Source organism: Lemur catta, chromosome 13, assembly GCF_020740605.2.
Source record: "Lemur catta isolate mLemCat1 chromosome 13, mLemCat1.pri, whole genome shotgun sequence".
NCBI classification, from domain to species: Eukaryota; Metazoa; Chordata; class Mammalia; order Primates; family Lemuridae; genus Lemur; species Lemur catta.
In genome coordinates this window covers 11,083,678-11,109,307 of record NC_059140.1, presented here as the reverse complement: position 1 = coordinate 11,109,307, position 25,630 = coordinate 11,083,678, and the positions used below count along the sequence as shown (strand labels likewise).

Below are 25,630 nucleotides of genomic sequence, written 5' to 3'. Positions count from 1 at the left end.
TGCTAAGTCATTGTAGCACCATTAACAGTTGAGCTAATACCTGATCTTAAGTGAGACAAAACTGAAATGGACATTTGCCAAATGGCTTTGAGAACAAGCCAATGCAAGAGAGCTTGGTTATTGCAAAGTGAACAATTCACACTCTCTTTCATTTACTACAATGTACTTGTGCAAAACAAGGTCTTCAAATTACACAGCAACAAAAACAACCTACATTTGTTTTGGCAAATCATAGAGGGATGTGATTCAATGGTGCTGCTCCTAACATGAGGCAACCATGTGATCGATACAATAAACACATTCTGAAAGTTGTTTGTCCTCCTGGAGAGGTCTTATAACAAAGGAGCAAAATAAAAGATAGAGACGGTTTAATTTTTTGTTTTTAATAAAGATTTATTTCTCTAATTTGTTTCTCTATTGTAGTCAAATAAAAACCAATTTATTATCTTTGGAACAGTTAGTTTACATTACTGACTTTTACTTGGCACTAAGGGTGTGAGACAAAGGCTCTGTTAGCAATCAATCCATCCACACAGGGCATGTGCAGAGGCTGTTCTGTGGTGACATGAGTGTGTACCAAGTCATTACGCAATTCAGAGTTTTTCTCAACGTTGCGCAAACCAAAAATACTAAAGTGTATACAAACCTGCAATGTCAAGCCACAATCTCCAACTTCAAAATTATATGTATCAGAACAGCCTTGGTTTTGTTGGTAAGTGATATAATAAAAATATTGTACATAAAATAACTTATGTCAGTAACAGATTGTTTTAATCTTTTATATAGTGGGTTTCTTAAAATAAAAAAAAACTTCTAGTGATTATTTTAAACAAATCATTAAAAGAGTTAAACTATAAGCAAAGGCAATTTCAGAAATAATCATGAAGCCTTCTGCATGACTCCCTCAATGAAGTTAGTGGGAACCAACTCACATTTATATGCTGCATTTCCACAAGCACATTATGCTACAGATAGCAATATTTTCCCCCTTGGATATTGCTCATATCAGCGGAAATATTCTATAGGCATGAACTATGACAATTTAACTCGTTTCACACTGAATTTTCCTATCTGTAAGTGGGCTAAGACTCCTGTCTTATCCATCAGTTGCATGGACTGGGACTGCCATTTACCATAATTGTTAGACTGATAACAGTGTAGGAATAACCCTCAGCAGTTCAAACATTTTCTGAAAAGCATTAAATCTAGTCATTGTAAATACCTCTGAAATGTACACACACATGATGACTTTTGTTTAAAAACAAAAGCAACTAACCCTATGTGCCAGCCAAAACAAAAGCAACTAACCCTATGTGCCAGCCACTATGACAAACATTTTATTTAGATTATGTAATTTAATTCTCACAGATCTGTTGAAGAGAGACTAATATCATGGCCTTTGAAAACAGGAGAACACTGGAGTCAAAAGCTATTAAGCAGGATGGCCCTCGGTCTATATGCCTGCAGAGCCCTGTTCTGTCTACTGCGTGACCCGCCATGGCCCACGGGTCTAAGAACTCTGTCCTGTTGGTCATTACATCGACGTACCTAACAGTGGCTGAGGTGCTGACCTACTCAACAAAGAAACAGCAACTGACAGAATTTGTGAGACCTTCTATAATTTTAGCCTGATTTAGGTTTGGTAATAGAGGTTAAAAGGTCCTCAAACCTTTTGAGATATACATTTCTTAAATTACTAATTATATTCAAAGTATTTTAAATTAATTTTGTGCCCTTATTTCAATATATTTATAAAACATCAAAACATTCTATATAAGCATTTTTGATCTCAGCAATATTTTTACACATATAATTGATAATTCTTTAATATGAAATTCAGCATATCAAAATATCTATCTTCTTGGCCATGCTAAAATTGAGACAAATAAAAGCCCTAAAGCAGTGCACTTTCTGGTGAGGGGCCCTTGGAGAGAGTACAAGTGTAGCTAGAAGCAACCTTCTGCAAGCCTGAAGTGTATTCACAAATTTAATGTAAAAAATGCACTTGAAATTTTGCCCCTACTTCACGATATATTTGTTTCAAGAGAAAGCAATGTGCTCCTTCTTGCCCTAGATCTTTAAATAAAATCAAAACTCTAGGAAGATGTGCTACATGGAACATGTAACTTTCAAAACACAGACCCCCGAGGGATGTCAGCAAAAAGTTAGGGCCATGCGCATGTTTAGGATTTATTTAACTCTTATCTAGTTTCTAACTCATGTAGTTACATACTGACTTAAGGTAAAAATATAGAAAAGATCCCTATCCCCAGACCAAGAAAATCAAAATATAACCCAGAGGGTTCTACATTTCTTCACACCATTCTTCTCAACTTTCACATATGTTCGATGTGTTCCGTTCTCATATTGTATAGCTTAGTTTATTTTGTTTTGTAACTCTGTAATTCAAAATTATCATTCACAGTTAATTTTTTCTTTTGAACACCACAATAGGATATTATTATCCCCCTAGGAAATGAATAGGTATTATCATTCTCTACTATGTCTGTATCTACATCAGAGCATGTTCTTGTTTCAGCACTACCCTTCTAATTCTTTTCAGAAATTGCAAACTTTTAATAAAATTGACTTAACCATTACCAATGTGGCTGCATCGGGGATTTCTAGGATTCTCCATTTCACAGGAACCCAAGAAAAGAAGATTATTATTTTGGTTTCTTGTTTCTCAGCAAGTCAGAATCTTACCCTGGAGCTGCTGTCCAGCAGACAGCGGGAGATGATGGTGTCCAGGAATACCTCGTGTGCAGCGATGATGTGGTCCAGATCCTGGGCCCGCTGGACCTTGTTCCAGAGCTCATCCCAAGAACACTCGAGCACCTAGGAAAAAACGGTTTGCAACTTCTGGACAAGGTCATGTTCTTCCTGGTGCCGTATCTTTTATAAAATATGCCACATAAAGTGTAAGACGTGATCCATTTAAATCAAAACAGACAGGATGATAAAGAATACCTCGAAAGTGATGTAATACTGCATCTGATGGATGAAATGCACCATCTCCGAGGCCAGAATGTGACACTGGTGCAGCACCCCAGAGAACTCTGTGAGAGAAGAGCTGACGTCAGACACGAAGTGGAAGGACATTTAACGTCAGCACGATGCTTTTCCTCTTGCTAACTGCAATCTACCTTTTTTTAAAAAGTCATGAGCTTTAATTCTTGACCCCTTAGCAAGAAACAATCTCTCTATAATCAACTTCTGTGGCATTCAAGCTAAATAAGAATTTAGTTATCTAGTCAGGTGGTATTACATTACTTTACCTAATATAAGGCCCTAATAAGGAATGGCATGAAACAAAATATAACTGTATTTAAGAATTAAATATAAAAATCTATTTTATAACAGCACAGTATCTTAAAAAAACTTAAGCTCTATTTTATGGCTTCTTTACAATTTGGAGACAAAAACGACCTTTCTTTAAGGAACTGAAAGTGGTCTTGCCACCTGTGAGGAGGAGGAGCATCTTCATCTGCCCTTCATGAGAGCACACACCATCAGAAGGCTGGAGAGCCACCACCAAGCACAGTTCTCCGCTCACACTTTTAATTTCTTGTTCAAAGACTATACCAGAATATTGTTACATAATGTGTGTGACTGTTCAAATCAGAGCCAGGCCATCAGTGGGTGATTACAAGAAGGCTTTATAACACAGGTCAAATTGAATCTCCAAACACCCTCAATTACTAGCTACCTAGATAAGGAGATAAATTTGTTACACATGCAGTTATGCAAGAAATCAGTTTTGCCTCTTCTTAAGGGAATGATAAGTGGAATATGTAAAGAGGTATGTAAAAAATAATAGTGATGTATACTTTTTTAAAAAAAAAAACCTCCTTTCTGCTAGTGAAAGATTAAGTGCCCCCGGGGGACTCTGTCCTGGTCACCGTGTACTGCCTGGTCAGTAGAGAAGCGAGGTAGGAGGAGATATAATTCTAAGGCTCATAAAAATTTAAATTCTTAAACAGAGGACACACATACACAAGCATAAGTGAATTGTATAAACCCTGTACAAACGTACAGATTACACCACAAGTAACAACACAATCTGATCCTGATGTGATGTACAGTCTGAGATGCATGAGCTATACACCTGGAAAACAGTAAGAAAAAATAGAAAAGATGAAGGGATGTTATTCAGTTTCCAGGTGTCTGGACCTCAGAGAGCAGCTGGAGTTCTAGAAGACAGAAGAAGGGTCAGGTGAGGGAGGTGATTCCAAGAATAGAGCCAGAGTTTAAAGTGGACGATGATATACACTACATACTAGCATTTTGTGAGAAAAGGAAAGGTATGAATATGTGCCAATAACATAAGATATTTAAAAAAACAATTTCAAAAGACACAAAAAGAATTTGTCTTCAAGGCAGAAGCAGAATTTTTATTTAGGGATAACTGAGGACAGACTTGGATAATGCACATCTTTCGGGTGGGTCAAATTAATTTGTTAAAGCGAGAGGGGCAATGACACATCGTCCCTTGAGCAATTAACACGGAGGAGGTGGCAACGGAGTCCAACACAGTGACCAGAAGGGCCTTCCCTTCACAGCCACACTCAGGCAGAGAACATCACTGAGCACTATGCGCTCGAGGTTCATGACGCCTCCCTTGCCAACCACTATGGCTATGACTGGATACGCTAGAGGCATGTCCAAGACTGACTTACAAAGTTCAAAACTCTGCCAAGGGTCCTTAGGGTTCCTGACGTGACCCCACAGACAGTTAAACACAGTGAGTTACAACGTCCACAGGCACATGGAGCAATCTCACCTCTGAGGCCATAAGAGGCCCAGCAGCCCCTGCCCAGTGCCTATGGCTTGCGGGACCTCCCTGCAGCACAGCTACGTGTGCCACACCCCGAACATCTCTCCTAACGTCAGCAGTCCACAGACCGCAATGGGGTAAGTGCACATTCCAATAGCTCATCTGAAAGCCTAGAACAAAGAACATACTATTCCCTACTAAAACTGTAAAAAGGAGCTAAGATTTCTAATACTCAAAGCCTCTTCAACTAAAATTAATTTTCAATGTAAAAGGATATAATAAAATGTTGTCTTACGTGATATTTAGCTATATTATGGTTTAAGTAAGCTTCTAAGGGAAATAACTATGATTTGTAAATCTACTTTGGTTTTTAACCCAGAGCTCAAATGATGGGACAATATCCATCCCAGCAGAAGCCACAGGTCTATGATGAATAATCTGAAGCCAGGAGGTCTCACCCCAAGAACTGCCTGTGCATACCTACAACATTCGACACGCACGCAGGAGTGCACATATATTGGTTCTCAAGATATTTATTGGATGTAACTTGATTTCTCTCTAGTGTAGCAAACAAAGTTATATAAAATAGTTTAGATACCATTTGTGGAAGGGATTTATTTACCTTCTTAATTTTATCACAGAATTCTGGTGGATGTTTTCATTGGGAAACAAACTGACTAGTGTTACAAATCAGCGTCACAATACTCAGGTCTCACAACAAGATCGTCTCTGAATCCGCCCTCTCGGGGGATGTGCTGAGCACTGCTCTGCACATACGGCAAACGCCAACTGCTTTTTCCCTTTTTTCCTAGCCTTTTCAGACAGCTATCCAGTTTATACTCACCCATCCTGACAATTCTAGCAGATAAAGTTTAACATGACTGACAAAACTGTAGATTTCATCATGTATTCCTTATAAAAATGTTAATTAGGCTACTCTCAATACTTTCTCTGGGGGACCCTATATTTGTCACAGAAGCATAAAAATCTTTTTTTGGCTACTCTCCATTTTCTAGTTCCAGGTCAGTTCTCTATACATAATCCAAGAAGCTCAGCTCCATGAAAACTCAAGTTTGTATTGTTCTTTTTAGTCCGTATTTCTGAGGTTTCCTAGAGAGCTATTCTCATGGAGTCAAACTGACAACCAATCCAACAGTATCTGAATAATACGTTGGATTTTAGGAGCACATCATGAACTTCTGCTAACATCCCTGACATTTCACTTTTGAGCTCCTATTAATGAAACCAGGAATCTTTCTCTGGCTTCAAGTCAGTCTGAAAGTAGATACACCGTGATTAAATTATCAACTCTATTTTATAAGCTCTGATTTTCTTGAGTGTACAATTTCTCCACTATTGAATAATGTTCTAGATTCTTTAACGTCACATTTGGAATTGAAAATCCAATTGAATGGCCACAAAATTTTTAAAAATCTACAAGAAAATCACGATCATGTAACATTGAGTGCCACCCTCAATTTCACGATGTCCCACCCCAGCTGGTCCTGCACTGCCTCCCCCTGACTCAGCCTCGCTGACCTCCAGCCTGAACCCCTCCGCCCCCTCCATGTGTCTCCCTCTGACTCAGGAAGGAAGGTACTGTTGGCAGTGAGCTGCTTCACCTTCCTGCCATTAGCTCTGCCGCATCCTTCACAGGCCCCCAAGGCTCACCCACACCCAGCCACTCTGAATCCATCTCCTCCTCCAAGACTTTCAGCCTCCACTTCCATGTCCCCATCAGCTGTAGATGGCCTTTCCACAGGCAGCTCTGCAGCCACTGCCCTGACCACTTCTTCTTCACAGCCACGCTGGCTTCACACCACGGACCTGCCCAGCCATAGTCGCCCTCAGATGCCTGTTATTAACAAGCACTTCGGAGTCTTCTCCTAAGTTGATTCTTGCAGTGTTTGCCATATCTGATTGGCCCATCCTCCCAGTGCTATGCCTACCACTGCAGTGTTCCAGCCTGTCCTTTCAGTACATCCTCTGGTCCCCCTGGTTCCGAGTCACCTCTGCTCACTTTATTTCTGGGCAACCTCGTCCCATTCCATGACTTCAAGTACTATCTAGACTAAGGATATCCAAAACCTTTATCTCTAGTCCAGATCTGCCTTGAGTTTAAGATCAATCTAACCAGTGGCCTCACACATATCCTAACAAATATCTCCAATTAACATGTATCTGAAATGGAATCGTGCCCACCTCCCCCAACTAGCTCCTCCCATGCTCCCTGAGGTGGTAAAAGACACCACGACCCACCAGCTCCTCAATCTCCTCCTGCTGCTGTCCACACCGCTTTCAATCCACCTGCTCCTCCAGCCCCACAGCCGCTGTGCACACGAGGGCAGCATCACCCCTCACACTCGTCACCCCTGACCCCACTCTCAGCCCTAGGTCCCAAATCCAAAGGCACCCACCTGCCCAGCCCCCCTTCCGGCGCAAGCACTTCCAGACTGCTCCCTGCCTGGCCCTCTCTCGTACATCTGCAGCCACACACCCTGCTCCTCGGAACACACTCCCCTTCCTGATGAGACCCTCCCCTACTCCCACGCTCCAGAGGCCAGCTGGATGCCACTGCCTCTGGAGCCTTCCTTAATCTACCCACGGCTGCCAGATGCTGCATCTTGTATCCCTACAGTACTTGCTTTTCCCATAGCAAACAATTTATCGGTGTATGTATTATATATGTATGTGGGGGTTTTTTTGAGACAGGTTTCTCTGTGTTGTCCAGGCTGGGCTCAAATCCTGGGCTCAAGGATCCTCCCACCTCAGCCTCCCAGGCAGCTGGGACCACAGGTGAACGCCATAGCGTCTGGCTTATAAATTCTTATTTAAATGTCTATCTTGCCCAACTGGCAATAAACTGCTTGTCACATCCATCACTAGACACCGGCAACAGTGGCACGAAGCAGCCCCACCATAATTATTTACTGAATGAGTGGTGTAGACACTCAAAGTCAGAGCACACAGCCTGCATTCATCTATACCCTAAGTATACAAACTCACATCTTTTTCAAAAGGTTTCCATAACTAAGGTCAATTTAGCAACAATGTTAATATATGTGTTCTTTCCTTTTATAGTCTTAAAAGTACTACCAACTGACAGTTTTCTTTCTAGGACAACCATCACCTCTACTTGTGTCTAAAATGAGTACAGAGGGCAGCATCCTTCTAAGGTAACAGCTCTGAGGATGAAGAGACCTATGTTTGCTGTTAAGGGGACATCGCCTATTGAAAATGGATCTGATAAAATGATGCATGTCATAAATGTTGAAATCTACATGATAATACAATTATTTTTCTTCTCTAAGTGACACATTAGTCAAAAACTACATGTAATAAGTATTTCTTTCTTTTTTTTTTATTTCAGCATATTATGGGAGTACAAAAGTTTAGGTTACATATATTGCCCTTGCCCCCGCCACCCCGAGTCAGAGCTTCAAGCGTATCCATTCCCTAGACAGTGTGCATCGCACTCCTGTAATAAGTATTTCTAAACTTCTGCCCTAGGGCTCTGATGACTATGAATTCAATTCACAAGGCACAGCTCAAAACAATCTCTTTACCCAGCATTTTGAAAATACATTTAAAACACGTGTGTAAAATATAAGTGTTTTTCATTTTATGGCTGACCCACAAATAACTGCATAATTATAAAATCCCAAAAGCAAAGCAACACGGGCACTGATGTCCAATAAATACATAAAGTATACCTCCTGCTAGGCTCGCTTAACACCAGAGAGTTTTACATGCAGAATTAAGACTGACCATTATAGCTTCTGGCTTACACAGCACGTAATCAGGTTCACTGGTGACTCTTCACTGCCCCCTGACGGCTTCTGGGAGAACTTCACGCCTGGCTTACACACCCTGCTGCGCTGAGCACCTTACACACCTGCTCTTCTGAACACCTTACACATCCTGCTCTTCATTCACGACTCCCCCCTACTCTTACCGCCTTAAACACCTGGCTCTTCAGGACCCCACCCTGCTGTTTAGCATCTTCAGCTGGAAGCACCTGCTCATCTGGAGATGGCCCCGAAACAGCCAACTACTGCTAAAAAGTACAAGCTTATCTTCTTAAAAAACCTAGAACACTTTCCTCACAGTTTCAAAATAACCACCCCAACCTGTATTTATAACTGATGCTACTATATTTAAATGTGACTTTATCAAAGTACCCATCTGACTTGTTTTTTGCAGTTAAGAACCAGGATTTTGACATGTCTTGTTTTCAAAATCTCGAATCACCTTTAAGGTTCTCTTCCCTCCATCCCCTGGTGCTCCCTGCACCACAGGCAAGCCACTACAACGGCGACTGTGCACTCCTGCCGCTCACCGCGAGCAGCGTGGCAGTCTCAGCATTTTCACACAGATTTAGTCCTGACAGCCCCAGGAAGTGCTGTCATCACCCCCATCCCCGAGGTGAGGAAACTGAGACAGAAGACTAAGAAATCAGCTGAGGCCACACAGCAGTGGTAACAGGTGGCAGGGCAGGGACTAACCAGGCGATGCAGCCCACAGTCCCAGCATCTGTGCTGGTTACTAACTGCTTGATTTAAAAAAAAAAAAAAAAAGAAGAAGAAGTCTCCTGAAGCTTGAGTCCAGCACAGAACTTTTTACATGTGTACACTCATCGAGGACTACTTACTCATCCACATACACAAAACGGGATACACACAAAAAAATGTTTAAAGAGAAAAACTTCAATGCATCTTTTAAGTTACCATTTCCCTGGGTGTAACAATGCCATTCATAAGATGAATAATTATTGTATGTATCACCAAGAAAGAAAAATAGCTGCCAATTAAATTGACAAATGTCCTAACAACATTCCTGTGGTAACAAATCACCTCCAAGGGCCCTGACACCTCCCAGCTGCGCTGGAGCCCCTCAGACCCGCCAGCCCTCAAAGAGCACCACTCCGCTCCTTGTGTGAACCTGCCTTTCTTGCAGAAAACTGGAATTGTGGTAATTCTCTCAATAATAATTATTTGCTTCACTAATTTCAAATTTATGCCCCACCACTGTTTCTATGCCTTTCTGCAAACACACTTTTCATTTCAGTACAGAACCACGGTGTCACCTCTTTGAAGACATTAACCACAACCGTAGCTGGTACTAAATGCAGCCCCAACCACACACAGAACCCAGCTCAGGGCACTAAGAGGGGCTGCTGCCAAGTTCACACACGCACAGGCAGCAGCAGCCACTCCACAGCTGCAGCTCAGCAGATTTTAAGATACATTCTAAGAAGTTAGTACATGAAAACAATGTAGATCTTAGAAGTGACATAATATGGCTAAAAGGAAAATAAAAAAAATTTAGTATTAACAGTTAAACCTCGGTTTATCTTATTTTTCTATATGTTGGATCAAAATCAAATTTGGGCCAATCCTGTCTTTATCATGTTTACTGCCCTCTCTGCTGTATGTGTTGTGAAGGAGAAATGCAGCGATTAAGAAAGAAGGGCAAGCAGAAGTGGCGGGGGAGGGAGGGCATCCTCACCACTCTTCCACCCCAGGATGTGCTCCCCAGACTGCAGAGGCCAGAATGGACGTGCACATCACGTTCCAGGTCTCTCTGCAGCTCAGGGCCCGATGGGATTTAGGTTCCTCCACCCGGATGCACTTGCTGAGACGCCCATGTTGCTGGTGCAGACCTGGCAGGCTCAGGGTGGCTCTGGAGCCAACAGTCAATCCAGCAGTGACATCCTGAGCCCCACCCCGGCTCAGGTGAGAGGAGGGAGCAGAGCCCTTGAAGGAGCCAAGTCCAGACCCCCAGTCTAGAGCCAGCTCCCCAGGATTCTGTGAGCATCTAACTTCCAGTATCCAACCCAAATGCTCATGGACACACATTCATCCTCCAGTTTTATCTTTATTAGGTAATTTTTGACCCACTTTCTCCAAGACTTCCATTTTTACTTTCAAACACACTTGAGAGACATAAGCATAGACATCTAATCACATGCTCTGGAGCAATCACATCATATTACAGGTCTCAGACTACTCCCAAATATAAACCAAGGAGGTTTGACTATTTGCTGTCTGCAAAGTGCCTTCTACTTCAAAAGCTTTCTAATTCTAACTGACCTACTGTTTCAGAGGTGGCCTCACAAAGCTATTTCCATGGCCAGACACTGCTCTTCAATACGTATACAGTGTCATCTTAGACAACGATTTCACCAACAGCACATTTCATTCAGCAGGATTTGAAAAGATGAAGGAAAAGCAGTACCTTTTTATTATTATTTTAGTCAAGAAATAATTTAGTGTTTAGTGAACAACTAAAATTGTAAACATATTATTTACATTTCATTTTAAACTAAGAGTTCCATTATTGTAAAGTTAAAAAGTAAACACTTTACATTACTGTAAAGTTAAAAGGTAAAAACCGCCACTAACCATTATTCTTATCAGCAACTATTTCAGAGAATAGTTTTTATAGTCAACTAAAAATCCAGTGGCTAAACATTATTTTTTGTCTCAGACAAATAAGTGAATGTCTTAAAAACCAAAGGAAAACTAAAGGAAATATTTCTGGATCAAATTTGTGTTAGGACCTCACTATGCATTTGATCTTGATTCTTCTTGAAGGAGCAATTCTTTTCCCTCAAGAACATAAGAGATCTGTTTTATTTCTAAAAGGCCAAAAGGGTATTATTTTAATACCATTCTTTTGAAAGGGGGAGAGAGGAAATTTGGGAGGAGAAAAAGTCTCCATTCACTCCTTCCCCACCACACACAAAGGCTGAGAAAGAATACAGGCTCACTTACCTCTATTTATCTACATTTGTTTATTTCATTTTGTGAAATGTTAGTTGAAATGTAAATTTAGTTGCCAGTAGTAGCAATATTTTTTAGGTTAATTGAGTCTAACAAACTATTTCAGCACTAACCATTGTGTTTTATACAGCTGAATGGCAAATATATATTAAAAACTTGCTGCTGTCCAGGGTTGGCAAAGGTACGAGACAAGTCTGACAGCAGAAATGAGCACCATGCTCCTGGCAGGCCAATTCCAAAGACTCTTGTCCCAAGCAAATCACTTTCATGTGTCACTACTTACTCCACACAATGGAGCAAGTTCTGATTTTGATGAATATTATTAAAGTGCTGCCTGGGGTGATCACTGCTGACACTCTAAGTAAGACTAACTGTCCCTTACGTACTGCGCAGGGAGAGGACCTCCAAAGACTGTGTACAGGAGCATCTCATGGGATCTGTCTGTGTTTTTGCCTCAGGTTTATGGTTGGTAGGACATTTCTAACGGGCTGTATTAGAAGACTAGCTAGTTGATTTCTGCTCATGAAGTTGCTTGATCAATGAACAGCTTTAAAAATACTTCTTTATGAAATAAAGGCAAAAAACACCAAGACCCCAAAAGAAACATGGGCAAAAAACAATTCCTCAAAGAAGAAACACAGTAGCTCCCTCTTATCCACATTTCTCTCTCTGCAGTTTCAGTGACCCACGGCCAACAGTCCAAATATATTAAATGGAAAATTCCAGAAATTCAGAAGTTTTAAATTATGCACCATTCTGAGTAGTGTGATGAAATCTTACACCTTCCCACTCCAGTGGCTGGTCAAAGATCAGCCTTCTACCTAGTAAAGAAGTAGAAATCATGAACTCCTTTCCTCAAACAATTACTCCTTTTTTATTTTTAATATTTTTCACCAATCAAAGGATTAAGGACATATACAGTTTAGTTCTTCTTTAGAGACATATTGATAGAAACGCTTTCTCAAAGGTTTTGACCAAATCAAGTTCAATATAAAATTTCAAAATTACTCATAATTGAAGTCATTCAATATTTATAACATTAAAATAATCTTGACTATCTTACACCTGAGCATTTTTACTATAGTTTAAATTATAAAATAATGTATTTCCATATCCTGGTTTATGAACATAGCAAAACATTAAAGAAATTCTCAAATTTAATTAAAACACTAGGTGAAGTCTTAAATGAGCCATTGATTTATTAAGTGGTTTCCTTTCCTCAAAAATTGGCAATTCAAAAAAACTAAACTATACATATGAACACGAGTGAATAAAAAACACGATGTTTAAAGAAACTTCATGATCTAAAAAAAAAATCTAGTTTGACTCAATTCTTTCTCCTGATCTGTACCGAAGCAAAAAGAGCAGGCCAGGCTCATGGGTCAGGCCTGCTGCCCCAGCAACCACATCCGAAAGCAAAACGGCAGATCACGCTCAATTCAGAAACTTTAGCTCCTGCCGAGCTGCTAGAAACCATGCTGGCAGGTTACCTGGCACGCTCCTCAGGAGCTTCGCGTTGCACATGTGCCCCTTCCGTATGTCGGTAAGGATGTACTCCATGCGCTTCGCCCTCCAGAGGAAGTTGAACACCCTCAGGTAGTGGCTCATGCACTCTCGAGTGAACACCTGAAGGAACAAAAGACAGGCTCATAGTATTCCATGCATGGGAATCCTCCACCTTCTACAAGCCTCATGCATGGGAATCCTCCACCTTCTACAAGGCTCAATCTTTAAAAAAAAAAAAAAAGGTATATTTTAGCCAAGTATTATAATGTAACAACTACACTGATCACTTGCATGCCAAGCAAACCCACAGTGATAGAAGGGAGGTGTTTTATACTAGTTGTGCAGATGAGGGCAGAGCCTAGGGTTACACAGCTAATAAATGGCTTACCAGGATTTTAAGCCTAAGTCTAAACCTAGTCTAAAATACAGACTACTAACTGCCACTCCACAGCCCACCTGAGGGACATGGGAGACAGGGGCCACTTCCCTCTGAAACAACAGCTCCTAAGGCTGGTGAGGCTCGTGGAAAAGTCCTTCAGGCTATCTTCATGTATTTACTTAGAGATTCTGAATGCCCCACTGCAGTGCGCACACACGGTTTCGCAAGCAGAGGGAGGACAAGACAACGTGGTAGGGAGTGTGCGAGGCCTTCCTTCCATGCCACCCCCTACAGCGGCCAGGGTCATAAAATAAAAATACAGGATGCCCGGTTAAACCATTAGTAATTTTTTAGGATAAGTATATCCCATGCACACAGGGTTTTCTGTTAACTGCAGACAACACATTTCTGACACAACCTGTGCAGCACAGACACTGGGCACGTGTTACCCTTTACTGCTCAACTGGGGCAGAGAATTCCCTGCAGTATCACATGGGACCGGAGACCCACCATGTGGGCAGGGCCACGTCCTCAGCAGTAGGACAAGGCCAGGCACCAACGAGCACCTACTCTACCTGCACAAAGCCTTTCTCTCACTCCCTGGACACAGCCTTGCTCACTCAAGTTTTTGGACCAAGTTCATGCCAAATGTTCCTCTCATATGGCACCATATTCAATCTTGTCCATCCCTCAAGGACAAACTCTCACCGATTTCTCTCTTCTTCAGGCACTTATAACATTTATTGCTTGATCCTTGCAAATTTAGCAATTGATTATATTAATATACTTCTTTATCTTATTTTATTTCTTATATCCTTGCATTTCTTGCTTGTTAGCAAGAACTATTAAGTTATTAAGTATGAAATGTCCGATTTCCTTAAGTACTAAGTTTGACAGTTGATATCTTTGACATTTCACTTTGACACTTCTAGTTTTATTTTTATTGTGAAGGTACATCCTCAGTCTTTCATACACACAGTTTGGCTTGTGGTTTATCTTTCAAATTTTATTTTAGAGCAATTTTTGTGAAACCCCAAATAAGTCAAAAATTCATGTTATTTTCAAATAGGAGTTCCCTTGTGAAACCAATGCAGCACAGACAGCTTGAAATATCAATGAGGTGTTTGCAAAGGATGAGGCTAATGAACACAGTACACTGATGGTTTGAGAAGTTCTGTTCTGACGATTTTAATCTTGAACATGAGCCACGTGGACGACCTGAGACCAAGGTGGATAATGATGAGCTGAAAGCTGTAGTGGAAGTGAATCCATCTCAGCCGATGCATGAATTAGCAGGAAGGTTTGACGTTACTATTCCAACAACATTGGACCATTTGAAACCAACGGTCAATCTAAAAAGAAGCTGGATAGATGAGTTCCGCATGCATTAACCAGGCATCAGAAGAGAAATCGTCCTGAAGCTTGTTTTTCTTTGCTGTCACAACATAAAGGCTAACTATTTTTACACTGTATTGTTATATGTGATGAAAAATGGATTCTTTTTGACAATCCCAAGCTTTTGGCACAATGGTTGGATAAAGATTAAGTGTCGAAACACAGTCCAAAACCGCACATTCATCAAAAACAGCTAATGGTGTCTGTCTGGTGGTCCAGTCCTCGTATCATCCCCAGAGCTTCATGAAAACTGGTCAGTTGATTACAGCAGAAGTCTGCTGAAACTAATTGGATGAAGTGATAAGGATGCTTGTAATTAAGCAGCCAAGATTGGCCAATAGAGACAGGCCAACCCTCTTGCAAGACAATGCTCAACTACATGTTGCATAAACAACACTGCTGCTCAAACTACAAAGGCTGGACTTGGAAACTCTCTGTCATCCATCATATTCACCAGACCTTGCACCAGCTGACTACTGCTTCTTCCAGGCTTTGGACCACTTCTTGAAAGGAAAAATATTTAATTCTCAACAAGCTGTGGAAAACGCCTTTCACGATTTCATCGTCACTCACTCTCTAGGCTTCTTCGCTGCTGGCATAAACAAGCTACAAGTTAAGATGGCAAAACTCTGTCGACAGTTTAGGCACATACTTTGATTCAATAAACTCAATTTTCGATTCAAAATTGGACATTTCATTTTTAATGACCTAATATTTATTCTTCTGTATGTCTTTTTGTGCCAATATCTGGTAGGTGCTCAACACTGACTGATAATTAAACATCTAAACAGGAGTGATTAGAAACTGCTTTGAAGGTACTCCAAAATCAAATATGAATGTTTTGGAGGTTATCCATTTTGCTGTGCTGCCCACACTATTAACATTCTTGCAATTATAGAAATTAAGGATGACTAATTTAACTAATTTTATGAATAAATTAAAGGATTCTTCAATAATCAAAGGATATGTTATAGGGGTCCTTTAAGTATCATGCTCTCATGGCACATTTAAAATAATTTGAGTTTTAAAATTCGTTTTAATCACAATTCTTCAAGAATATTAACTCTTTAAGAGGAAGACAGTCACATTCTACTAATTTATAGAGGAAAACATCATCCACATTTTCATTTCATCGCTTATGCAGTCTTTCAGTTCATCGCTTACTATAAAGTTCAGAGAAATTAAACAAATAGGCTTCTGACATTTTATCTAAAACTAATCACTGAAAATAACAGAAGTAAATAGATTTTTATCCTGCCTATTGTCAAAATGAAAATATTAAAGATAATATTTCCATATCCTTCTTCACCTAATATTAGGCTATCTTACCACATATTATAATTTCATGACCTTAAACCCTTAAAGCAAAAAATAAGAGCATATTTGGTTATAGCCAACACTAAATGACCTAACCATACTAAAATTTTGGATAAAATTACTGATTTTATCCAAATAGTTGAAGATTATCAAAAATATGATAAACCAAAAATATTTTAAATGTTTATGAACTATACCTAGCTAATATATTTTTATTTGAGTAATCTAAGTTTTAAATTTCCCAGATTAATTTTCCAAATTGGACCTGTACAAAAGTTTCACTGATACTGTATATCACAGAATCAGTATAAAGCTAAAATTATGCAGTTATAAGATATAATTATATAATTATTATAAGATATGTACCCATTATAATTAAATTCTGTACAAAAATGACAACCTCAATTAATGAGAACAGAAAGGAAATAGTGGTAATAAAGTAAATTAAATTTAACAGAAAAAGCAGAAAACACATTTTTCTCCAAACTCTAACTCTTAAACTGCTTTTTAAAAATATAATAATCCTCTTTTTATCTTTCTAATAACTTTTACATATAAGTACAAATTAATCTGATAATTATTCTAATTACTAACATTAGTGTGAACACTTTTAATTGTGAAATATGACTACACATATGGCAATTGAGTCAAAAATATACTAACCCCAGGATATAAGCTAACCCCAGAACTGGAACGGCAAATACCAGATGCACATGAGCTTGTTTCCCACACTATGGCCCAGGCAGATCCTGCTACTCCACAGAAGGACCTGCTCCTCTTGCTCAAGCTGAGCACCCCAGGCTGCCGCCCCCAGCCCGCTTGAGTTGGCACACAAACTGACATCTATTTGCCATGGCTAGGGACCTATCACAGGTTTGCTTTTTAAAATACATCTGATAAAAACTTCTTTCCTTCAGTCCTTCTACTAAACCAGAGCTTTCAAAAATCTAAAACATTAACAATATTGCAAGATCAGCTGTTTATGTATACAGCATGCAATGTACAACCTTGACACTTTTAATAAGATGTGCACTATTGTAAAATAAGTAACATATATTAAGACTGTGCTCAGTTTACCTATCTGTCAAGGCACTCATACTTTGTGAAATAATTGATGCAATTACATTTACTATGGTATCTTTTATGCTATGAAAATAATATGGAATGTATATAAATGAACAAGGCAGGTAACATGAAATTTTAAATAATTTGTTACAATATCACACTGTTTTGTGCATTATAACTGTTTTAAACTGTTTAGGATATGAGCCAAAGGAAAAAAAGCTCCTTTGAATATGACAAAAAATTAAATTTAAGAGCACTTATGTATTTAAAATATAGTAGCTTTGATCTAGTAAAGATTAAATGTTGGGAATTTATGTGTAAAAAGAAAACTGCACCAGCAGCTTCCATTTCAAAGTAGACAGGAGAGGCACATCCGTCAGTGGCAAATCTGTTAATCCTACAGGGTGAGAAGGTGAGTATGGCTTTGATGGAAATATTCTGGCAGGGGATATGCTGTGCACCCTGAGAGGAGGGGACAGCCCTGCAGCTGGACTCTGCAAGAACCCCCAAGGAGAAACTTTAGAGCCACACTGTATTACTTCTTAACAAAACATTCTTCCCAGTACTTAAATGCAATGTCCTTCTTCAGTACTTCAGATATAAAAACCATGAAGTAAGTTCAAAGAGCTATCTTAGACAATGAGAATTTATTCAAGTCTGAATAAAGAAAAAATGAACCCTAAAAAAGAGACATTTAATTGCAGACACATAAAAAGACAGCTCCCCTGGTCAGTCTTTTAAAATCTGGTAATGATAGAAAAAAGAGTTTTCTTTACATAGATAACAGTACTGTGAACAACAGCATGGCTATATTTCCTCCTCAGTTTAAATGAGTACTAAACATCAAATTCTACTTAGTAGTAAAAATACGATTCCCCTAAAATATACTTTATCCTAAATTAGTTGCTATAGTCTAAGGATAATGGAACAAAATGAACAATCCATTCATCAAGTACTTGCTGAAACTTATTATAGAACAAATAATGTTTTTAAGAATTCTTAAAAATAGAGCATTTCAGCATTCATTAATAATTATTTAAAGCACACACACACACAATTTTGGCTTAAATGAGTATATCTTAGACGTCAAACTGATCACTTTATTCTAAGTCCTTAGAGAAGAAAGCCAATTTTAAACATGTTTAGCATCTAAATAGCTGAAATGTTATAAAATTACATAGAATGATCTTACAGTTGCAATTGGTCCATCGACATGATAATCCAGGCTGAAGACATCCCACCCAGTGTCACCTGGAGAGACCTAACAGCAAAAACAAATAATTGCAAGACTTCAGGCTTATTGCTGAACTTGTAGACTCCTCAAAGAAAAGGCAGTAAAAAGTAAATAATGCCAACTTTTTAAAAACTACTTAATAGTTTTGAGTGTTTAGCTAGATGAGAGCAGGGAACTACATCTTTTTGTTAACTTCTGTACTGTCAGCAATTAGATAATGATGGGCACAGGGCAGGTGCTCTGTAATAAATATTTGGAAATGAATGGTGTATTTCTGAATGACTACTGTAAATATAATTCATCACCATTTGCTCATGACAAACAAAAACCCACTGCCTCATAGCATATTCCAAACTCTTAAGTCGTTCCAAATCAACTCTCACTAAAAATCCTTACATTCCAATATTTTAAGAAAACCAATAGGTTCTGCTACTGATTCTTCACCAAAACTAAGCAATGTGCTCACGTTTTAATACACACGCTCCTAAGAAAAGTCAGCTCCTACCAAGATGAAACTGAAAAGACCAATTTTCTGATGAACAAACATTATTACAAATCATGTCTTATGTCTCCTATCAAATTTACTACGTGAAGCACGTGCTAAGCGTCTGTAACGGGCCACCATGCACTGGTCAAGGTCTTGTGAGTTTTATCCCACTGAAGCCCAGCAGCCCCACGCCGTGCCCCCTCGTGAGGTGAGCAAAAGGAAACCCAGAGTGGTCAGGAGGGAGGTCTGCCCATGGCCACCCAGGAACAAGGGCAGAGCAGGGTTCACACTGAGGCTGTCCATTTTCCGGAACATCTCGGGCTCAGTGGGTCCTCCGTGCGGGGCAGGGCAGTTCCCGACACTCGGAGTGGCGCTACCTCCAGCAGCCTCACATCCAGCCTCCTCAGAATCTCGGGACTGTCAAACTGCGCGTTGGTGGCTCTGACGGCGGTCTCGAGAATTCCGGTCAAGTTATGCTGATACAAGGTCGTAGCTGGACGAACAAGTTCTGGTCTTAACAAATTTTTTAAAAATTAAAATGTTATTTCAGTTCTTACTGAATGTTTAAAAAACTTATCAATTACAAAAAGTTAGAGTTCAAATTGTAAAAACTAAAAAGGCAAATGGGACCAATGCAATAATGTGGTAAAATGCGATGACAAATGATGCACGGTGTTAACTGCAAATAGGGTTTACCAATTATTTTGGAGAGTAAAACATTTCTTTAAGATCTCAAAATCATTGATTTTGGCTGGGCGCAGTAACTCATGCCTGTAATCCCAGCCCTTTGAGAGGCCCAGTCAGGAGGGTTGCTTGAGACCAGGAGTTCGAGACCAGCCTGAGCAAAATGGTGAGGCCCCATCTCTACAAAAAATTTTTAAAAAATTAGCTGAGCATGGTGACACCACCTATAGTCCCAGCTACTTGGGAGGCTGAGGTAGGTGAGTTGCTTGAGCCCAGGAGTTCTCGGCTGCAGTGAGCTATGATTGCACCACCGCACTCCAGCCTGGGGCCCAGAGTAAGACTCTGTCTCTAAAAAAAAATATGTTATATTCATTCAGCTTAAGTTGAATGTACTATGTTGTGCTATACATGTCAACAAATAAATTTTTCAAACTTCAGACTAGCCTATGAGTAGCATGAATTATTATAATTTCCTACATAGACTCAATGAGAGGAGAGGTCTCCACTCAATCAAAACAATCAGATACATGGATGGCATGATTCTAAAGGGCCAAGAACCACTGCATCATCAGCAAACATTTCTTGGGGGGGTTAGTGCTATCTGCTTTTGTCAATATGAAGCTAACATTTCTCTGATCAAGAGCTGACCAAGTGAAGAACAGCCAACCATCTTCAGGGGTACGTATAAACCGTGAAATGCCAGGCAGAAGATGAAGTAAAAAAGAAAAAGGTAACGTCAACTGCGCTCAAATCAAACTGGGGCCAGCTGGAGACACACTGATGGTATGTCCTTTTTAAAAACTAGAAACTTAGAACACAATGTTTCACTTAATAGCACGAATGAGACTTTAAATATTAAAGCTTGGCACAGGACAAACACGGTGTGACCTGTGATGCTGGCCTGGTCCCCTCCAACTGCACTGGCTTCCACACCCCGTACCCACTCACACTCATATCATAGGACATTCAGGGAAAGTCTCCCCTTTAAAGGGTTTCACCACTCACTCATACTTCAAACAGGTAGTGAGCTTGCAACTAGGACTTCATCACTAGAGGACCCTTCCTTGCTTACAGAGCAGATTCCTCAAACCAGGAGCACCTGGCAGGTCAGCTGTTGCTAGGTGTCCCTCAAAAACTAAATTATTTCTTGTACTAAAGACTGATATCAGTTAGGAGACAGGACTGTAAGAGCTTGTGTGTCCAAAACAGTAGTTCTCAAAGCATAGGCGCCCACAAGCAGCATGGCCATTACTTGGGAACTGGCCAGAAATGTCCATTCCTGAGGTCCCCCAGGTCTGTTGGATCAGACTTTGGCATAGGCCCAGCGATCCACTGCAGCTGTCTGAGGAGTCTGATGCACACTCCAGTTTGAGGACCAAAGGCCTAAAACAACTGCTTGATTTGCACAGGTGGTATTTAAAGGTAAATTCTATTTTGTGTCTTAAAGGCACATTTAACTTATTTTAAGTGTCCCTCCAGAGAACATCAAAAAATAATCAGTTTCCATTCTTATAAATGCCTGAGTGAAAATCAGTAGGCCCATGCCATGGCTGGGCTCACTTGCCAGCACTGCCTGGGAGCCCTGGCATGCACCCTGAGGTCTGGACTGTTTCTAAAGCCAGAGGCAAACAGGCTCTGGTCCAAAACCATCTGTTTCTGTGAATGGAGGGGAAGGACACATGTTTAATTCTGGAAGGGAAGATGCTACGAGAAATGTCAGAAAGCAAAATGAAAAAGGTAGTAGTTTTGTTCTGTTTTTACATCAAACAACATTAACTAAAAAATATGGAGCTCAAAGTTTGATTAAAATATACATTTTATTTTCAGATTAATTTCAAACTGAAGCTGAAGCTAATTGTGATTACACCATGAACTCCTTGTACTTAAAGACTGTAAGTGTCATAGTTTCAGTAAGAAACACAAGTTTCTCTTATGCATAAATCACAGTACAAGACTATGATGCTCTGCTGATAACCAGGGACTTTAACTCTTGACAATTTTATAATCATATCTTTTCAGATTTTATTTTAGAATTCAGTTTCCTCTAATGTCACTTACTCTTTCAAACAAAACTCTTAAAACTCTTTATCATGTTATATATGCTATATATTTATAAAAATCAAAATATAGTTACAGTTTCTTACTTTAGCAAATCCATTAAGTGCCTTATAAAGTCTCCTTGACCAAGAAGCAAGTACCGCCTCATTGCCTGCATGTGGTCCAGCAAGCTGTATTTTTTATTGAGAACATCCAGTAGATATTTGCTCGTCTCAAAATAAGCAGCATCAATTTTCCCCTGAAACGCATTTTCTAAGTCTGTGAATAAGTCTGCAGCTGTAAAGAACAAGAAGGAAAAGCACACATATGTGCATAACTTGCATATTCACAAAGGAACACTGAAGACACACATGCACAGTCAGTGCCAGCCCGTCTGTGGCATCAGGGACAGATGAACCAGCCACAGGCAGCTGCACGGGCCGCGAAGGCACACCCAAGAAAATCACGAAGCTGAAGACGCTCTGTGCAGCGGGGTTCACAGCAGATGTCTACAATCGCATTCGCAACAGGGACTGGAACAGCTTTGCTCGTGATCTCAAGGATCAGTTTCTACACTGTCACTAAAACACTTCAGTAACAGTGTCAGTGTGGAGTCACCTGTACACACCCACAAGACATTTTCGTACATTGCTATAAAGACCAACAGCACATGTGGATGAGCTTCATGAACTGTACAACTCGGTAAGAGTCAGGTATTGTTATCGTGCATTCCCTGGCACTGACTCTAGGGATCGCCAGAGGTTGTCTAGGGGACAACATCAGTCTGTCACCAATAAAGAAGGCTAACTCTAAGCAGTAACACAAGAAAAAGTGTTTCTATCACTTTCTACTGAACAGAAATAGCACGAGGAGACTATATAAATAGAGCCCTTTATGGTGCTAATTTACATCTATATAGCACAATCCTACGTATTAAATGTATCTAAATATTCAATTCCATTAAAAACCACAGTAACACTCAAGCTAGACACAATCCCCATGTTGAAGAACAATCTAAAAGTGAAAAAGACAGAATCCTTGCTAAGCGTAAGCAAGAACAAGAAGGCGGTTGCCTTCTGACACGGAATTTACATCTCTTTCCACTACCCGAGTTAACCCAGTTTGAAAATACCAGACTTTAAAATACTTTTGTTTGCCGTTCAGAATAAGAGATCACTTAAGCCTATTTTAGCACTGCTGTTACTCCAATTCCACATCTGTATGGGAACACTCAGATGTCCCCAGTGAAGGTGCAGTTTTCTGAGGAAGAGTGAGGCCTGCCGACGCAGCACAGCATGGCGCCCCTCGATGAGCTCACCAGGATCATATTTTAAGAGTGGGCGGTTATATTTCTGTTGATATATGTATTTTTTAAAATGTAAGTATTTTTCCCCAGAAATGCTTTTACTGTACCCTTGTTTGAGTCATTAAAGATCTCCATTCCAAAGAAAATGTTTAAATAAATACTAACCAATTGTAGCCTAAAGCAGTATATCAAGACATGAAATCCAGAGCTTCCTCATAGAGCTCTTTGATCCTTAATAGTTTAGGCATATTCTGTGCTACAGTTTTTAAATTTTTCTTTCTTCTTTATTCTAACTTTTAAACCTTCATAATTTTTTCACAAATAAATCTAAATTTGATACTTTCCATTGTTTTTGTATTATTCTTAGTCTTTTAGGATTTATGTCTTTTATTTTCCAAACTACACTATAAACTCAGCAGCAGAAAGCATGTTCTCCACAGACCTTGCGAGCTTTGGACAGGAGGAAGGGGACGGCAGGAGCCACCATCACTGGGGAGCAGAGGCAGCAGCATGTAGTCATCCCCTGTGGACACTGAAATCCAGGGGTGCTCAAGTCCCTCATGTAAAGTGGCCTAGTGTTTGCACACTACCTATGCACACCCTCCCGTATAAGTAATCTCTAGATTACCTATAATACTTACTACAATGTAAATGCTACGTAAATAGTTGCTACATCGTATTTTTCATTTGTATTATTTTTATTGTTGTATTGTTATTCTCTTACATATATATTTTTTTATCTGCAGTTGGTTTAATCTGCAGAAACAGAACCGGTGGACACAGAGGGCTGACTGCAGCAACACCAGTAGCAGGAGTATAACAGGACAGCAGCAGTTGGCAGTAGTATTAGCAGTAGCATAATATTAGCATTCCAGCAGCAGCAACAGCTGGCAGTAGCATTAGCAGTAGTATAATAGCACAGCAGCAGATTCAGTAAGCAGTAGTACTAGCAGCAGTATAATAGCACAGCAGCGGCAATTGACAATAGTATTAGCAGTAGTATAATAGCATAGCAGCAGCAGCAGCTGGCAGTAGTATTAGCACTAGTATAATAGCATAGCAGCAAATGCAGTTGCCCATGGTATTAATATTAGAAGTAGTTTAACAGCATAGCAGCAGCAGCAGCTGGCAGTAGTATCAGCAGTAGTATAATAGCATGGCAGCAGATGCAGTTGGCAGTAGTATCAGCAGTAGTGTAACAGCATAGTGGCAGCAGCAGCTGGCAGTAGTATTAGCAGTAGTATAATAGCATAGCAGTAGCACCAGTTGGCAGTAGTATCAGCAGTAGTATAACAGCATAGTGGCAGCAGCAGCTGGCAGTAGTATTAGCAGTAGTATAATAGCATAGCAGCAGATGCAGCTGGCAGTAGTATTAGCAGCATAATAGCATAGCAGCAGATGCAGTTGGCAGTAGTATTAGCAGTAGTATAATAGCATAGCAGCAGCAGCAACTGGCAGTAGTATTAGTAGTACTATAATAGCATAGCAGCAGATGCAGTTGGCAGTAGTATCAGCAGTATAAGAGCATAGCAGCAGAAGCAGTTGGCAGTAGTATTAGCAGTAGTGTAATGGCATAGCAGTAGCAGCAATTGGAAGTAGTATTAGCAGTAGTATAATGGCATAGCAGCAGAAGCAGTTGGCAGTAGTATTAGCAGTAGTATAATAGCATAGCAGCAGCAGCAATTGGCAGTAGTATAATAGCATAGCAGCAGCAGCAATTGGCAGTAGTATAATAGCATGGCAGCAGATGCAGTTGGCAGTAGTATTAGCAGTATAATAGCATTGCAGCAGATGCAGCTGGCAGTAGTATAATAGCACAGCAGCAGCAGCAGTTGGCAGTAGTATTAGCAGTAGTATAATAGCATAGCAGCAGCAGCAGCTGGCAGTAGTATTAACAGTAGTGTAACAACATACCAGCAGCAGCAGTTGACAATAGTATTAGCAGTAGTGTAACGGCATAGCAGTAGCAGCAACTGGAAGTAGTATTAGCAGTAGTATAATGGCATAGCAGCAGCAGCAGTTGGCAGTAGTATTAGCAGTAATATAATAGCATAGCAGCAAATGCAGTTGGCAGTAGTAGTAGCAGTAGTATAATAGCATAGCAGCAGCAGCAGTTGGCAGTAGTAGTAGCAGTAATATAACAGCATAGCAGTAGCAGCAGTTGGCACTAGTATTAGCAGTAATATAACAGCATAGCAGCAGCAGATGGCAGCAGCAGCAACTGAATGGAGGTGGTGGCCTCCATAGAGAGCCTCCTCTACTCCAGGCATATGGGGCGCCTGACCCCTTGGGCACATCTCGTGCCTCTCCTGTGGGTCATCCTCTCTAGGCACTAGAAAATGGTCAAAACTCTAACAACACAACTGCTCTCCTGGCTCTTCTTCCTTCTCTTAAATGTTGGCATTTCCCAAAAATCTGTATTGGATCACATCTCTCTATTCCAGGAACTAATAACCTGGGGTCTATGGACCCCAAAATGTCCACACAAAATGGGGTGTGAATGCATTTGAGGTAAGAGGGATGGGACGGTGTCACTCCCAGCACTGAGGGACAGCTGCCCTGACCGCGGGAGCTCCTGAGCCCCACCCAGCACTGTCCTATGCTGTCATGGTAAGGCAGGTGCTTCCCAGATCTCTCCACTGGGCCCTGAACGGTCAC

At 40.3% G+C, this 25,630-nt stretch overlaps 1 protein-coding gene across 1 annotated transcript in view; it reads right to left on the bottom strand.

Moving 5' to 3' along the window:
- Positions 1–25,630, bottom strand: part of TUBGCP3 (tubulin gamma complex associated protein 3) — an 86,312-nt gene that overhangs the window by 13,328 nt on the left and 47,354 nt on the right. The window contains exons 14-19 of the mRNA XM_045567660.1: positions 21,774–21,963; positions 19,323–19,458; positions 18,417–18,485; positions 13,053–13,188; positions 2,971–3,059; positions 2,707–2,838 (exon numbers count right to left, since the gene is read on the bottom strand). Coding sequence (XP_045423616.1) covers positions 2,707–2,838; positions 2,971–3,059; positions 13,053–13,188; positions 18,417–18,485; positions 19,323–19,458; positions 21,774–21,963 — 752 coding nt within the window. The remainder of the gene's footprint in view (positions 1–2,706; positions 2,839–2,970; positions 3,060–13,052; positions 13,189–18,416; positions 18,486–19,322; positions 19,459–21,773; positions 21,964–25,630) is intronic.